This window comes from Lissotriton vulgaris, chromosome 9 (genome assembly GCF_964263255.1).
Source record: "Lissotriton vulgaris chromosome 9, aLisVul1.2, whole genome shotgun sequence".
Lineage (NCBI taxonomy): Eukaryota > Metazoa > Chordata > Amphibia > Caudata > Salamandridae > Lissotriton > Lissotriton vulgaris.
Genome location: NC_141697.1, coordinates 263953672 through 263971077, shown reverse-complemented (window position 1 = coordinate 263971077; position 17406 = coordinate 263953672). Strand labels below are relative to the sequence as shown.

The window sequence follows — 17406 nt, the reverse complement described above, 5'->3', positions numbered from 1 at the left end:
ACGGGATAAAAAAAATAGTACATAATACCGCTTACCTGGTAGCAAATGAAGTAAAGTGAAATCGCGCAGCCCACCCCTGCAAAGCACACGTTAGAAATGAAAAAAACACGCCGAGACAAAAAAAAAAAAAAACGCCCACAGCCGCAATGACGATCGCAAAGGGGCGGAGAGGGAAAAAAAAAAATCGCCGGAACGCCCACGAATCGCCTCGGACAATGACGGACAGATCTCTCTTCCAATGGCTAGCCTCCATTTATGGAGCTAGCCAACGGAAGAGAGAGGCGGGACAAAGCCCTAGGCTGTTCTCAAAAGATTTCGCCTGCGCGAATGCTGCTGCGCAGCGGACGCCAGGCGAAACCTAATAAAAAGAATACAAAGGACTGTAATACAAATAGTTCTACTTTATATGGACTGATGTTTGTACTGACTTTTCAGTATCTAAGCAATACACATTCATGAGACCATCCTCAGGACTATATGTGTGTAAAAAGGACCATCTAGTGCTGTGAAGCTCTTAGCATGGGCCATGGGCTGCCAGCGGCCCGGCAGACCTTCTTTGGCGGCCCGCGGACCTTGCTGTCAATGTACTGGTGTTTCACAAAGAAGGGCCAGTAAACACTAAGGAGCACCACTGGAGCAAGCGTGAAAGCTGCTTCACTTTGTATGCTCAAGCTACAGCAGCTCTCTTCTGTGTTTACTGAGAGCCTCTGTGATGTCACGCACGGGGGGAAGCAAAGGTCCTTTAAAAGTCAGCTGTTGCGCTTTCACAGCTGACTTTTATATGGGCCTTTCGAAAAGCTTCCTGCTTTTGTTGCCAACATCTCTGCCCGGGAGCCTGCTCTTCTGACGCTGCCTGCAGCCTGCTCTCGCCTGCACTCTCTCACGCCACTGTGGACTGCCGCAGAGGGCATCCCTGGATCGGGCCAGCCTGCTTCCCTCCTCGCCACGTGCAGAGGGTTGTACGACAGAACAATGCAGGGAAATACTTTGCATGCCCTAACCACACATTTTTTACCCTGCATTTTTTTGCAACGTGTATGTTTTTACAACGTATGCCATTACCACGCATTGATATATATATATATATATATATATATATATATAAATAAAACAATGGATTGTGGGGTGAGGCCCCCAACACCCCTCAACTTACCTTTAATGAGTGGCAAAGGTATCTGTTGAAAAAACATACACGTTGTAAAAACATGCGTGCTTAAAAATGCGTGGTAAAGTCACAACGTGGTAAAAACCTTGTTGTAAAGGCTGCTTCCCCTACAGAGCAGCTTGGTCCTACGTTCAAAGTAGGATCACCGAGTGCTCTCTGCTTGCTTTTTCCACTTTTTCCATAGCTTTGTCCTTCCTTTCCCGCCGTTTTCTGAGTGCTTACTACTGGTTTTCCCTGCCTTTTTCACTGCTTTATCCTTCCTTTCCCCTGTTTTCACAGTGCTTCCTGCTTGTTTTTCCTCCCTTTTCACTGCTTTCTCCATCTCCCCACCTCCCCTGTTTTCGAAGTGCTTTCTCCTTGCATTTCCCGTCTTTTTCCACTGTTTTCTCCTTCTTTCCCCCCGTTTTCTTAGTGATTTCTCCTTGCGTTTCCCAATCAATGCGAATTAGAAAGTGATATGCCATGCTTTGGCTATATAACCATTGCCCAGCTAAATAGAAACAGAATATCAAAGAGCTGAGACTTCGTAGCCTTGGAGAAGAAGTTAACATTTTTTTCACTTTTTTGAATGACCCTTTAGCTCTGTTTTCTATAGAGGGCTCCCAGATGTGATGCGACTGCTACTGCGCGGAATGTCTGCACAGTGTTTACATGCATTACTCTGAGGGTTGGAGGAAGTTGTGGGGTACAGGTGTCATTAAGAGACGACAAATGTTGACGACTTGAAAGTAGGATTTATTTGTTCTAAACAAAATGCTCGCCCTTCAAAAAGAACACTTATCAATAGTCAAGCAACAAATAAATCATACAAGAATGCATTAGGTCTTTGCACCAAGCCATTCGGGCTTCAAGTGGTTGCTTGCTGAATTTTAGATAGATGCCTTAACTATGGTCCCTACAGGGGACAAAAAGCTGTTCCCTTTATATTTCGTGGCAGATGGGGTGGCGTAATGTCCCAGGGAGCCCGTGTGAAGTACTAATATTGTTACAACTGGTTGCAAAGCGCGTATTAAGTTTCTTTGGAAAGAGGTTTGTTGGGAAGAGATTTCCTATACTATCAACACTGAGTAGTATAAAATAGCGCCATTTTCATTTAAATGCACCTGTTTTTATTTACATCATGTTGGCCACCCCGAAATATCCAGCGAGGATGGGTTTACCAGCTGACTTGCTATTGTATGATAATAAAAATTATCAAAATGTCCTCCTTGAAACTTTGTAGTTACATCTGCATTTGAAATACAGCATTGCCTACTAATGTTTTAGGAAAGGTGGTAATTTTTTCCTTAAACTCTAGCCCTGTCCCCTCTAACCCGGTCCCCACCGACCTCGCCCGCAGGCGCATCGCTGCCGCCGTCGGCCATAAACCGGACTGCAGTTTTGCCCCCGCGAGAAAGTTTGTGAGTACCCAAGATCTAATGAATAGGGACTTCCAAACAGACAATACCTACAAGTCTAAGGTAACATACTTTAAATCTGTGGTGTGGCTCTAATTTCGTAGTGTTTCATTTCCGTAGAGATACCGCATTTTTATGTATGGATTAAATGTATGGGCAGTCCACAGCTTCAGAAAGAATGAATGGCAAGAAACATCCCAAACAGCAGTGACGTCAGAGTCCGCCATCGGCAACTATGGACATAGATTCATTCTGTAACATACTAAAGTGATTGTGCTTCTGGCAGTGTACCATGTATATTGGTGGATAAGCACATTATTACCATCACTGTGTGATAAGCAGGGACACTTCTCCCTGATGGGACGTCACCTACCAATTGGTGTATTCCTAGGACAAAGGGCTGCAACATTTGGAGAGGTTGCAGGCAGCTGGAAGAATGAGAATTTGAGGCAGAACCCTTCATCGACAACGCAGTGCTCTATTTAAAAAATAAAACTTAGCAACAGTTGAAATGTGGTTTTCCTTCTAGTAAAGGAAGCCCAAATGTTTCATCTCATTCACTTACTCCGTTTTCTTTTCGTCTTCTTCCTCGCTTGAAGCAAGTGTAGATTCCTCCAGTTCCCGGGTCATGCCTGCAGGCATTGTTAGTAGGATGGCTCATAAAGTCAGCAGAAAATGGTCTGAGTAATGCAGGTCCAGTCCTTTCTCCAAAGCTCTATGAAGAGTCAGGCCGCGAGGATAGACCTTAATGCACAGAGAAGGAGACATCAAATTTACAGACAAGAAGATATTAAAGACTTTGTTTTGCATTCCATAGCTGATGTGTGTGCACGGACAACAAGTGAATACTCAACCATGAACAGATACACACTATAACCCTGAGAATCTGATGTGTCCCTGGGATACTGCATTCACAAATGAACCCAGATAATTCCGCACATCCATCACATACCTCTTAAAGAAACTGCTACATACACCTACAGTGATAATCTTGAGTCCATGAAAAATAAACAGCACACGAAAAAGCACTGCTCAGAAACTCCTACAATGGAATGGTGGATTCAAGATACAAGGCCTAGTCAGACATTCTTTCACCCTGGGTCAAAGACCATGGAGCATTGTCTAGCCATATGCATCCTAAATGAAGGCCCAGTGAATACAGCAGTAGTTAAAACAAATTGGCTATAAATAGAAAATTGCTGGAAATGCAGTTTCACTTAGCAATTTCTGTCCCAGAATGAAGGCACCAATTTCCTCAGCACGTTCATCATTAACAGTGACTGGCCATAAAATTACTTACTTCAAACCAACTTATATAACACAAAATTCACGACCGTCTGCTGCTTCATTGCATTTGATTATAAATATGTCCATCAGATTCCATGTGTTCAACTTCATTATGTATTCATATTATTTAGTCTTAGTAACAAAGTGCCCATACCGAGACACCCTAGGGCCCCACCTAGCTAACTTATTTAAAGAAACCGTGGAAAGAGGTTTGTTTCTGCCGGAGGCGGGTATTGCCACCATCGTGGTTCTCCCGAAGTCCCAGCCCCCCTCCTGACTGTGTGCAGAGTACCTCCCCATATCCTTCCTGTTTAACATGTTTCCAAAATTCGCCTATGTAGTTTTATGGGGATCGTGATTGGGGGGTACAGTGCTTGTGTGAATGGGCTTATACTTGTGACTTTCGTGTATTGGCTCACTTGTTCATATGTTTTTAAAATCAATAAAATTTGCCTATCAAAACATAAAGTGCCATTCGCTTTATTGCACATAGCTAAATATACAGCACCTGAATATGTAGCCATTTTTTCTCTCACTCGTATGCTTTTGTTTTGTTGTTCTTCATCTAACTTATTAACAATACTGATCAAGTTTCATTGTGCAACTTTTCATTGTCTTTTCCTTTTCTTTATTCAATTCAAGCCCTGTCAAAAATGCAACTAAATGCAATTAAAGCTAAATTAGTAGTCCCTTTACTCTCATTAATGATTTCATATTTATTTTTATTTTTGTTACTCAACTTTTTTAAATGGCAAAATGGTAACTGCATTGTCACACTGATCTAAATGCGAATAAATTAAAAAAACATGTTATTTCTATTTTTTCAGTGATAAAGGATTCTGGCTCGACTAATCCTTATTAACATAAATAAGACGTTGTTTCATTATCACTTTAGAATAACTACAAATAAAGCTAAAAAAGCATTTTCATTGGCTTTGAAATAGTAAGACCATTTTGGTCTCGCTGTCCCTTTTAATTCATCCCCTTTCAACTTCATTGTTACTTACTATAGTCACCTTTTGTATATCAGCGAAGCAGTGTAAGAATCTGAATGACTGAACTAAATAACAGATATCTGTCTTATTTTTAAATAACATATTTTTTCCAGCGAGGGAACCCAACTCAACATATTGAATCTTTTATTTCCAGTTATAAGGAGTAAAGAAATGTATTTATTTTCATTTGAGAGATTTCACTTTGTACTCCAGAATTCCCTACTTCCCTTTCACCAGTCAGGTTTTTTTTCCCAATACCAGGCTTCATAATCAATCGATACATTGTTCAAGGTGTGGCCATTTCACTCGGTTCAAGGTGATGCCATTTCACTCTGTTCACTTTGAGGCACTAAAATAAGTTAATTTCGAAGCTCTCAATAGTGTAGAGGATTCACTACCTCGTTCTTTCAAGAATTAATAATAAGAGGAATAACCTTGGTTACGTAAAAGGTGCTGAATACATTTAGCAATCATATTCCCCAGAAACATAAACGGTATGGAAAAAGCTAGCATATTGCAAGTGGTCGGATTTAATTGTAAGAAAAGCAGCAACTGCGGGTTTACTAACGACATCTTCAAGAGTCTCATGAGGTTGACTCAATTCCGCTATATCCCTACATTTTGAATGCATTTTAGAAGAAGAGTTCTAATTCAAAATTAAAGAACTAAATTTTGATTCTAGGATTTACAGATTAGTTAAAGCACAAGTTACTTACCTTCGGTAACGATATATCTGTAAGAAACATTAGTTAGTTAGATTCTTTACCTTAGAATAACCCCCAGGTGTCAGATTGGATCCGGAAAGTTTTCGTCAGCAGTACCCCTGCGCGTCAGTAGGCGTTGTCTGTGGCTCTGCGTCCATCATCGGCGTAGTGATCGCCGGGATGATGTCGTCAGAGTACTTAAACGTCTCCCTAGCGCGCTGACGTCAGTTCTGTACATAGCTTTCCGCCAGGAAGGCAGAGCCATGCAAGAAACCGACACTGGTGCCATGAAACTAGGGCCCTGAAAGGGATGACCTCAACCCTAGATATTGGTTTGCAGAACGGGGAGGATGGGTGGGGCGGTAAGGAATCTAACTAACTAATGTTTCTTACAGATATATAGTGACCGAAGGTAAGTAACTTGTGCATCTGAAAGAAACACGTTAGTTAGATTCCTTACCTTAAAATAGATACCCCAGCAATACCAACCCCGGTGGTGGGTCTGCAAACCAAGATCACACCAGGAAGTCCTGGAGAACTGAACGGTCAAAGAAGCCATCCCTCCGGACTTGGCTGTCGAGGTAGTAGTGCTTGGCAAACGTGTGCAACAAGTTCTGTGTAGCTGCCTGACAAATGTCCTGCAAAGGGACTCCCGTCCCAGGGCAGTAGTAGCCGCCGTGGCCCGAGTGGATTGGGCGCGCAGACCCTAAGGAGGAACCTTTTTAGCCAAGGAATAACAGACCTTGAGCACAAAACGACCCACCTAGAGATGGTCCGTTTGTGCACCACCCGTCCCTTCTTAGCACCCACGTAGCCAACAAAAAGTTGGTCGTCCACCCAGAACTGTTGTGTGCGGTTCAGATAAAAAGAAAGTGCACGTTTTGGGTCCAGGCGGTGAAGCCTCTCTTCCTCTTTCGAAGGATGCAGAGGCGGAAAGAAGGTGGGCAAGGTAATAGTCTGGCCGATGTGAAAGGCAGTAACCACCTTGGGTAGAAAAGAAGGACGAGTCCTCAGAACAACTTTGTCCGAATGGACAGAGAGGAAAGGAGGCTTAGAGGAAAGAGCCTGGAGCTCACCGACTCTTCTGGCAGAGGTGATGGCAACCAGGAAAGCGGTTTTGAGAGTCAGAAGACAAAGAGGACAGTTGTGGAGTGGCTCGAACGGAGCACACATCAGATAAGTTAATACCAGATTCAAGTCCTACTGAGGCATTACGAAAGGAACAGGAGGAAACATGTGAGTAAAGCCTTTCAAGAACATCACATTCTTCAGGAGGCAAGTCAAATGGCATCAACTGCCACCGCTCAATCTCCACACATGGAGGTGGAGGCTGGATAGGTTCGGGTGGAGGACCGTCCCTTGCTGCTGCGACAGAAGATCCTCCTGAAGAGGCAGTCGAATCGGGGGATTGATTGACAGACTGAGTAGTTCGGGATACCAGTTTCTTCGTGCCGAATCCGGAGCCACAAGGATGACTTGGGCCCGGTCGCGCCTGATCTTCAGCACTCTGGGCAGAAGTGGTATAGACGGAAATGCGTAGAACAGACCGCAACACCACTCACGACGAAAAGCGTTTCCGAGCAGAACTGATGACATTGCGCATCGGTGGCGAATAGATCTAACCAAGGCTCTCCCCACTGCCGAGTTCAGATGCCACTCGTGATCCATCATGCACTGACGGCTGAGTTTGTCCGCCCTGGCGTGAACCTGCCAGGTGTTGAACAACCAGGGTGATGCCCTGATGTTTCAGCCATGTCCAGAGGCTCAGAGCCTCTGACAAAGGGTCCACGACCCCACCCTGCACTGTTTGTTGCAGTACCACATGGAGGTGGTGTTGTCCGTGAACACCTGCACTACGCTTCCCCGGACAGAGGGAAGGAATGCCTTCAATGCAAGTCGGATCGCCCGCAGCTCCAGAAGGTTGATATGGAGCCGGGACTCCGCCGGAGACCAGAGGGCTCCGATCTCCACCTCTCCCATGCGGCCCCCCCTACCATCCCAGGAGGGATGCATCCGTCACCACTGTGTGCTCCTGTTGGGGTAGGGAGAGGAATCTGCCACTGGCCCAATAGCGGTCCATGAGTTACCACTGCAACTGTCTTGCACTGCCCTCCGAGATCAGGACATGGTAGGACAGGTTGCCCTGATGTTGTGCCCCACTGGAACTTCAGGTCCCACTGCAGACCCAGCATCGGCCACCTGGCGTGATGTACCAACAGGATGCAGGAGGCCATTAGGCCCAGCAGCGTAGGGTCAACCGAACAGAAACTCGGGATAAAGGCTGAAAGATCGGAATCAGAGCCTGAATATCCCAAACCCGCTGCTCGGGAGGATAAACCCGAAACTGTGCCGAGTCCAGAACCACTCCAATGAAGAGGAGCTTTTGGGAGAGACTCAGGTGTGACTTTGGCACGTTGATGGAGAACCCCAGTGAATGCAGGAGGTCGGCCGTAGTCTGGAGGTGGAAGACGACTGCTTGATGCGAGCCCGCCTTCAACAACCAGTCGTCGAGATAGGGGGAGACTGGAACCCCTGATATGTGCAGATGAGCTGCGACCACTGCCATCACTTTCGTGAACACCCGAGGGGCGCTGGTGAGGCCGAAGGGGAGCAAGATAAACTGAAAGCGCTTGTGGCCTACTGTAAACCGCAGGTAACGCCGGTGGGCCGGCAGGATGGGAATGTGGAAATAAGCGTCCTGCAAGTCCAACGCTACCATCCAGTCTCCAGGGTCTAGGGCAGCCAAAACCTGAGCTAACGTCAGCATCTTGAACTTCTCCTTCTGGAGGAAGCCGTTGATGCTCCTGAGGTCCAAGATAGGGCGTACGCCCCCTTTGCCCTTCTTGGGAACCAGAAAGTAGTGGGAGTAACAACCCCGTCCCACTTCTGGGCCAGGAACGCGCTCGATAGCACCCTTGGCCAAGAGGCCCGTAACTTCCTCCCGCAGAAGTTGCACGTGAACCCCCGACATGCGGTGGTACTGGGGTGGCATGGCTGGAGGGGTCGCCTCGAAGGGGAGGGAGTAGCCCCTCCGGACGATTTGCAGCACCCACCCGTCCGAAGTGATGGTTCGCCAGTGGAGCAGGTGATGGCGAACTCTGCCTCCTACTGGTGTGGAATGGGCCTGAAAGCTCGGACTTGGAAGGCTTTGAGGCAGATGCTCCAGGAGCGGATGTGGACTTACCGGCTCTCTGTCCCCCTGCTCCGCCACGGGGGAATGCACGTCTGCGACCGCGTTGAGGCTAGTTCTGCGGCCTGTGGCTGGACGAACGTGCAGGGGAGCCCCTTCCATGGCCACGAAAGGAGCTAAAGGCAGAAGGTTGCTGGTTCTGGGCCGACAGGTCCAAGGACTTGGCTGTAGCCCTGGAGTCCTTGAAGCGCTCCAGCGCGCTATCTGCCTTGTTGCCAAAGAGGTAACGGCCATCGGAAGGCATGTCCATGAGAGTGCTTTGGACATACCCTGAAGTCTGTGGACCTCAGTCAGGCGTGATGATGAATCGCCACCGTCGTTGCCATCGCTCTACCTAGCGAGTCCGTGGTGTCAAGTTCACATCGGATGGAATACCATGCTACATCCCGCCCCTCAGCAAGAGCTTGGGAGAGCAGTGTCCTGGCCTCCTCCGGACACTGGGGCAGCACGTCCGCCACCGTATCCCACAGAGAATGGGTGTAGCGGTCCAAAAGGTATGCAGAATTAATGCTTCGCAACGTGTAGGCCTGGATAACCAGACTCTCAGGGGTGAGATGTACGGACAGAAAGCAGGGGTCGCCCGGAGCAGGGCGGTGGCGCCAGGCCACGTTCCGATCCACAGGAGAAACTGTGGTGGGCTTGGACCAAGTGCCCATCAGAACGTCAGTGAGGGCCTCATTAAACTGCGCCTTACTCTGAAGACGATCACGACGCCGACGACGGATGCGGAGCCGCAAAGGGCGCCTACCGACGCGGGGGTTACTGCTGACGAAAAGTTTCCGGATCCAGTCTGACGCCTGGGGATTATTCTAAGGTAAGGAATCTAACTAACGTGTTTCTTTCAGATAGTCTGTATTACAATTTCTAGTGTGATGTTGTAACACATGCTAAGCTCCTCGACAGCACCCGTCCATGAGCACCCCTCATCATCAAACTCCACAGACTCAATCCTAGTACGACCCTGAAGTTGAGTATGTTTATTAAAGATAACTGAGGCTACATTTGGGAGCAAGCAGTCCATGGGGGTAGCATAGGTATGTAATGGCCGCAGGCTCCATGGATACTCTGTGGGCAAAGGGGATCTTGGGTCCATAAGCTACAGATGTCAGGGATGCATCTCGAGGGGAATTAGAATTCAGGAGACTATCTTAAGCACTGAGATGTTGTGTACCAAGTCATGGTCTGCTCTGGCCATCTCTAGTGCCAGTATAATGAAGACTCTTTCTAACTGTAAGAAGGCCTGGCAGACAGGGAGAGCAATGTTCTATTCTTCAGCTTGTCCCAGGTCCAAAAAAAGGTGGCCCAAGTGTTGGGCAGCCTTCAATGCTGATTTCCTCTTGAACTGCATGGGGGAGCTAGGGGAGAAGATCTCTTTTACAGGATGGACCAGCCCAATTTGTGCTTAAAGTACCTAGGTGTACCGTGCCCCAGGCCAGGTTTTGCACTCTATGTTATGTTATGTTAAAAATACTTGATACCGCGCACGGTCACCAATTGGTTTCATGGCGCTTATAGACAGGTGGAGAGAGGAAGCAGGAGGGTAAAAGGGGCTAATCGTAAGCTAGGTGGAACAGATGGGTTTTCAAGTATTTGCGAAAAGTGATGTAATCCGGAGTAAGCCGAATTGAGAGAGTAAAGGAGTTCCAGGTAGACGGAGCAAGGAAAGAAAAGCAGGCACCGCCGTGTTTCTTCCGTTTAAACCTGGGAGTGATCAAGAGATTGTGAGCAGAGGACCTAAGATGCCGTGAGGGAACGTGAGGGTGAAGGCTAAGAGAAATAAAGGCAGGGGCAGAAGCAGATAAAGATTTGAAAACAGTGCATCCCATTTTGAAAATGCAGCGGTACGCTACCGGGAGCCAGTGTAGTCTTTTCAACAAGGGCATGACATGTTGGTATTTGGGCTGTTGAAAGACCAGTCTGGCCGCCTGGTTTTGTACCAGCTGGAGCCGGTGAAGGTGGTATGCGGGGATCCCAACGTACAGACAGTTGGCATAATCAATACGTGAGGTAACCAGGGCCATGATTACAAGGATGAGAGCCTCCGGAGATAAAAACCTTCGGATTTTCCCAATTCTGCGAAGGTGATAAAAGCAGGCCGAGGTGACAGCGTTGATTTGGGGCCTCATCGATAGGTCACTGGAAGTAATGACACCAAGGCTCTTCACAGAGTTGACTGGGCAAGTAGGGGAGCCAAGGGCTGGGTCCCAGAAATTAGGACTCCAGGGGTTCGTGGACCCACCGATCAGAACCAAATCAGTCTTGCTAGGGTTGAGCTTCAGCTGGCTGAAGTTCATCCACTCGTAGATGGTGAGCATGATTGATTGAAAATTAGAGCGAGAGAGAGGGGAAGAGTCAATAGGAAAGATTAGTTGCAGATCATCTGCGTAATTGAAAATAGTGACAGAAGAGTGACGGAGAGAGGCTAGAAGGGGCTGCATGTACAGGTTGAACAAAAGAGGGAACAAAGCGGAACCCTGGGGGACACCACAGGAGAGTGAAATTTGGGGGGCAGAGAAGGTGGACAGCTGAACCGATTGGGAGCGATGTTGAAGAAAGGACCCAATCCACTCTAATGTTAACTCTCAAGCATACAGGTGTGTGAATGTGACAGAACCCAGCCAATATAGGCCTTGAACATACTCGGTGCTACTTGGGCCAGCCAACTATTGACAGAGCCATAAAAACAAATTGAAAGCCACTTTGAACTACAGACTCTAATCAACCCTTTATATATCTTGCTCTTCAGATCATTGCTGCATCCTGTGACCTGGATATAGATTATTCAGAACAAGAACTTAACCTTACAGCCTTGTTCTGAGCCAGAAACAAGCAACATTCCCTGTAGAGACATCAAGACTGTTACCAAGGGTTTGTTGTTGTGTATGATCAGTAAAATGGCAATAAGAGCAGATATCGCAATAAGCTAATTTAATCAGAAGGAGGTCAAGCCTGGAGATGTATAAGTCTTGATTATATAACACAGTATTTTTTCTGTTTCTTATACGTTTTGACCAAATGGATAATGTGCTAAAATAACTTTGACTCATTTTTCTGTTCCCCTAAATTACTTTCTTGAGGGTTCTTAAGTATTTCTAAACCATGTTTGTAGACTACTGCCTATTTAATAGCTATGCACAGCCATTTTTTAGGTCTCGCCTAGGCAGCGTGCATGAGCTGCTCTAAGAGGGCCTTTAGCCATCGGTCTTCACTAGCACTGCACTCATGCTTGTGGCGGCATCCACCTTGCGGGAGTGAGCAGCTGCACACCACAAGCACGAGTGCAGTGCTTGAAAAGTGAAGCCTGCACGTGCACGCACGCACCACTCCCAGGCTTGTGGTTTCCTTCTAATTCCCCTGTAAATGCATCTCCCATTAACACAATTTGGGGCAGACAGCTTGCATTGGAACTGTGAACTAAATCTTTTTGTAATCCTTGTAAGTGAAGCACTGGAAGTGCCGTTGTGTTCAAGCAGATTTATATGTCGGTTTATTTAGTTGTTATGGCTGACGACGTGTTGCCCTTTGGCCTCACAGGGTTTCAGACACTGCAGGTGCACAGGGCTGCAGAAACGAAATATCTTCCATTATATAATGCAAACAGGGCAGTAAAGTGCACATGTGGTGCTGTGCTCCTGGGTGGGTCGATGCTTATTGAAGATTGATGGGCAGAGGAAGAGGATTCAAGCCAACTGGCCTGTAGCGCCTAGACTCACTACTTACTCTCTTACACCAAATCAGGACCCTCTACCAATACTTAGGCCATCAACCTACTTTTTTGTTAAACCGATGTAGCGTTGTGAAGTAACCTAAAAGGTACACGCAGTGCTTTATAAAGCTCCTGAATAAATATTTAATTTTTAGTATTCAGTTTCATTTAGGTCTTCTCCTCCCTTAACCTTAATATTTGGGCTCCGCCTCCAGTCAGCTCCTTTTTCTTGTTCTGCATAACTAAATACTTATAATGTCCCAAAGGCAAGACCTATTGGCTATGCCAATGCTTGTTATAATTTGTCTTTATACAAAGTGAAACGTTCAAAGATATAACGGCTGTGAATAATATCTAATTAGATAAGCGCTACTCCTTAAATTATTTTTCTTTAGGCCACTGAAAAGCTTATTAGGGCCTGCATGAATGTATTCCTAGAGGGAATTACAAACGTAGGCGTTCAGCTATTTTTCAGCTACTGATAGGGCTACTTCATATCCGAAAAGTAGCATAACATAAGCAATAAAGTAAAGACATGTTTGATGAGTTGGAACTTCAGTGGCGGCTTTATCCCACTAATTAAAAGCACAGAGCTAGCTGTATTTCCACTTTGATGTTGCTTATGCAGTAATAAATATTTATTTATGAGATATAAACATTCATTACAGACTGAATGGTAAGGGTATTATATATATTTTTCATTTATTTATCTACTTCATATTATCATTGTTGGTATTATGAGAGAAGGGTTTAAAGGTACGAGTAACTACTCTAAAATTATGTTGCTGTGTGCATGACACCTATTTTATTTAGGAGTGATGGCATTCATTTCACTATTAATAAAATCACCATAAATATTTCTATTCAAACTTGCATAGCACCATGTATGTCTTGTTGTGGGACTGCAGCCTGTGGTGCTGTGGATGTTAACACCTGCATGTATATCAGATAAACTTGAACTTTGCCAGTAGTTTGGTCCCACATTTGTGCCAACGCTCTTGATTATGGTCAATTAATATAATATTAAACAAACTTACACAGATATGCCAAGACAATTTTAGGAAGCATTTTTCATAAAACAATGCTTTGAAAACTCCGCCAAAAACATCATTGATAAAATGATTCAGCATTGATTAAATACACTAAAACTCTTTCTTACTTAAGTTCGGTATAGCTTCAATTTAAAATACACGAGCAAAGCTTTACGAGCTACATTTGCCTACCTCCAAAATATTGTCATATGGCTTTCTCTTTTAAAGAGTTGTGAAAGGGTTTCCAAATAGTTTCATGGCAAGCATCACCACTCTTAAACTTGCAAACGATGTGTTACTAAGACAATAGAACGATCTGGCCTTTAGGGAGGAATCTTCTATTTATCATACATGAATTACGCGGAAGAACAAATGTATTTTAGGGATGGTTGATTTGAAAAAAACATTGTTGCAAGTGCAAAAATATTTAACTGCGTAAACAAATACAACAAGCATTTGCAATGCAATAGGTCTCGCATTGGGAAAGTTTGAGCAATTGGTCTTGTAAATGACAATTATTTTATTTATGTGTTGTTTTTGAAAATAGCTAAATTAATAGCTTTGTCATTTACAATGCCAATAGTTATATCTTTCGCAAATGTGACATCTATAGCATTTGTAATGCAACATATTTTGTATTTACGTGACTTAGATGTATTGATATTACAAATAACAATGGCTTTTAATTTTTTTAAATAATTAATACTTAAATAAAAGTGATTGTAATTTATAATGGCAATAGCTTAAACTTTTGTAAATAATTTTTGTGAAGATTATGTTCTGTGTATTTTATTGTGATGAAAATCCAAGAACAGAAGTGAAATATTATAATTTTTTGTGACATTTGTAATAAAGCTTGAAACACTGAGAGAACATATTTGAACCAGTTGTTGTTGAATGGTTGCACAGATTGATGCTGTGATGGCGCGGGGTGTTGCTGTGGAGGCCCTGAGTGATGCTGTGGAGGCCCTGAGTGATGCTGGGGAGGCCCCGAGTGATGCTGTGGAGGCCCTGAGTGATGCTGGGGAGGCCCCGAGTGATGCTGTGGTGGCCCTGAGTGGTGCTGGGTGATGCTGTGGAGGACCTGAGTGGTGCTGAGTGATGCTGTGGAGGCCCCGAGTGATGCTGTGGAGGCCCCGAGTGATGCTGTGGAGGCCCCGAGTGATGCTGTGGAGGCCCCGAGTGATGCTGTGGAGGCCCCGAGTGATGCTGTGGAGGCCCCGAGTGATGCTGTGGAGGCCCCGAGTGATGCTGTGGAGGCCCCGAGTGATGCTGTGGAGGCCCCGAGTGATGCTGTGGAGGCCCCGAGTGATGCTGTGGAGGCCCCGAGTGATGCTGTGGAGGCCCCGAGTGATGCTGTGGAGGCCCCGAGTGATGCTGTGGAGGCCCCGAGTGATGCTGTGGAGGCCCCGAGTGATGCTGTGGAGGCCCCGAGTGATGCTGTGGAGGCCCCGAGTGATGCTGTGAAGGCCCCGAGTGATGCTGTGAAGGCCCCGAGTGATGCTGTGAAGGCCCCGAGTGATGCTGTGAAGGCCCCGAGTGATGCTGTGAAGGCCCCGAGTGATGCTGTGAAGACCCCGAGTGATGCTGTGAAGGCCCCGAGTGATGCTGTGGAGGCCCCGAGTGATGCTGTGGAGGCCCGAGTGATGCTGTGGAGGCCCGAGTGATGCTGTGGAGGCCCGAGTGATGCTGTGGAGGCCCCGAGTGGTGCTGTGGAGGCCCTGAGTGGTGCTGTGGAGGCCCCGAGTGGTGCTGTGGAGGCCCTGAGTGGTGCTGTGGAGGCCCTGAGTGGTGCTGTGGAGGCCTTGAGTGGTGCTGTGGAGGCCTTGAGTGGTGCTGTGGAGTCCCCAAGTGATGCTGTGGTGGTGCTGTGGTGGTGCTGGGTGGTGCTAAGTGGTACTGTGGTGGTGCTGTGCTGGTGCTGAGTGGTGCTGAGTGGTGCTGTGGTGGTGCTGAGTAATGCTGTGGTGGCGCTGAGTGATGCTGTAGAGGCCCAGAGTGATGCTGTTGATGCTGTGGAGGCCCAAAGTGATGCTGTAGAGGCCCTGAGTGATGCTGTTGATGCTGTGGAGGCCCCGAGTGATGCTGTGGAGGCCCCGAGTGATGCTGTGGAGGCCCCGAGTGATGCTGTGGAGGCCCCGAGTGATGCAGTGGAGGCCCTGAGTGATGCTGTGGAGGCCCTGAGTGATGCTGTGGAGGCCCTGAGTGATGCTGTGGAGGCCCTGAGTGGTGCTATGGTAGCCCTGAGTGGTGCTATGGTAGCCCTGAGTGGTGCTGTGGTGGCCCTGAGTGGTGCTGTGGTGGTGCTGAGTGACGCTGGGGTGGTGCTGGGTGATGCTGTGGAGGCCCTGAGTGGTGCTGAGTGATGCTGTGGAGACCCTAAGTGATGCTGTGGAGGCCCGAGTGATGCTGTTGATGATGTGGAGGCCCAGAGTGATGCTGTGGAGGCCCCGAGTGATGCTGTTGATGATGTGGAGGCCCAGAGTGATGCTGTGGAGGCCCCGAGTGATGCTGTTGATGCTGTGGAGGCCCCGAGTGATGCTGTGGAGGCCCAGAGTGATGCTGTGGAGGCCCCGAGTGATACTGTGGAGGCCCCGAGTGATGCTGTGGAGGCCCTGAGTGGTGCTATGGTAGCCCTGAGTGGTGCTGGGGTGGTGCTGGGTGATGCTGTGGAGGCCCTGAGTGGTGCTGAGTGATGCTGTGGAGACCCTGAGTGATGCTGTGGAGACCCTGAGTGATGCTGTTGATGCTGTGGAGGCCCCGAGTGATGCTGTGGAGGCCCCGAGTGATGCAGTGGAGGCCCCGAGTGATGCTGTGGAGGCCCTGAGTGATGCTGTGGAGGCCCTGAGTGATGCTGTGGAGGCCCTGAGTGATGCTGTGGTAGCCCTGAGTGGTGCTGTGGTGGCCCTCAGTGGTGCTGTGGTGGTGCTGAGTGGTGCTGGGTGATGCTGTGGAGGACCTGAGTGGTGCTGAGTGATGCTGTGGAGGCCCCAAGTGATGCTGTGGTGGTGCTGTGGTGGTGCTGGGTGGTGCTAAGTGGTACTGTGGTGGTGCTGTGCTGGTGCTGAGTGGTGCTGAGTGGTGCTGTGGTGGTGCTGAGTAATGCTGTGGTGGCGCTGAGTGATGCTGTAGAGGCCCAGAGTGATGCTGTTGATGCTGTGGAGGCCCAAAGTGATGCTGTAGAGGCCCCGAGTGATGCTGTTGATGCTGTGGAGGCCCCGAGTGATGCTGTGGAGGCCCCGAGTGATGCTGTGGAGGCCCCGAGTGATGCTGTGGAGGCCCCGAGTGATGCAGTGGAGGCCCTGAGTGATGCTGTGGAGGCCCTGAGTGATGCTGTGGAGGCCCTGAGTGATGCTGTGGAGGCCCTGAGTGGTGCTATGGTAGCCCTGAGTGGTGCTATGGTAGCCCTGAGTGGTGCTGTGGTGGCCCTGAGTGGTGCTGGGGTGGTGCTGAGTGACGCTGGGGTGGTGCTGGGTGATGCTGTGGAGGCCCTGAGTGGTGCTGAGTGATGCTGTGGAGACCCTAAGTGATGCTGTGGAGGCCCGAGTGATGCTGTTGATGATGTGGAGGCCCAGAGTGATGCTGTGGAGGCCCCGAGTGATGCTGTTGATGATGTGGAGGCCCAGAGTGATGCTGTGGAGGCCCCGAGTGATGCTGTTGATGCTGTGGAGGCCCCGAGTGATGCTGTGGAGGCCCAGAGTGATGCTGTGGAGGCCCCGAGTGATGCTGTGGAGGCCCTGAGTGGTGCTATGGTAGCCCTGAGTGGTGCTGGGGTGGTGCTGGGTGATGCTGTGGAGGCCCTGAGTGGTGCTGAGTGATGCTGTGGAGACCCTGAGTGATGCTGTGGAGACCCTGAGTGATGCTGTTGATGCTGTGGAGGCCCCGAGTGATGCTGTGGAGGCCCCGAGTGATGCAGTGGAGGCCCCGAGTG

General features: G+C 48.0%; 1 protein-coding gene across 5 annotated transcripts in view; it reads right to left on the bottom strand.

The window, feature by feature from the left end:
- TTLL5 (tubulin tyrosine ligase like 5) overlaps positions 1 to 17406 on the bottom strand; it is a 1386223-nt gene that overhangs the window by 1245869 nt on the left and 122948 nt on the right. For all 5 annotated transcript variants that reach the window (XM_086937525.1, XM_086937527.1, XM_086937530.1 and 2 more), the window contains one exon: positions 3128 to 3306. In XM_086937525.1, the coding sequence (XP_086793651.1) occupies positions 3128 to 3204 (77 nt within the window). In that variant the 5' untranslated portion in view covers positions 3205 to 3306. The remainder of the gene's footprint in view (positions 1 to 3127; positions 3307 to 17406) is intronic.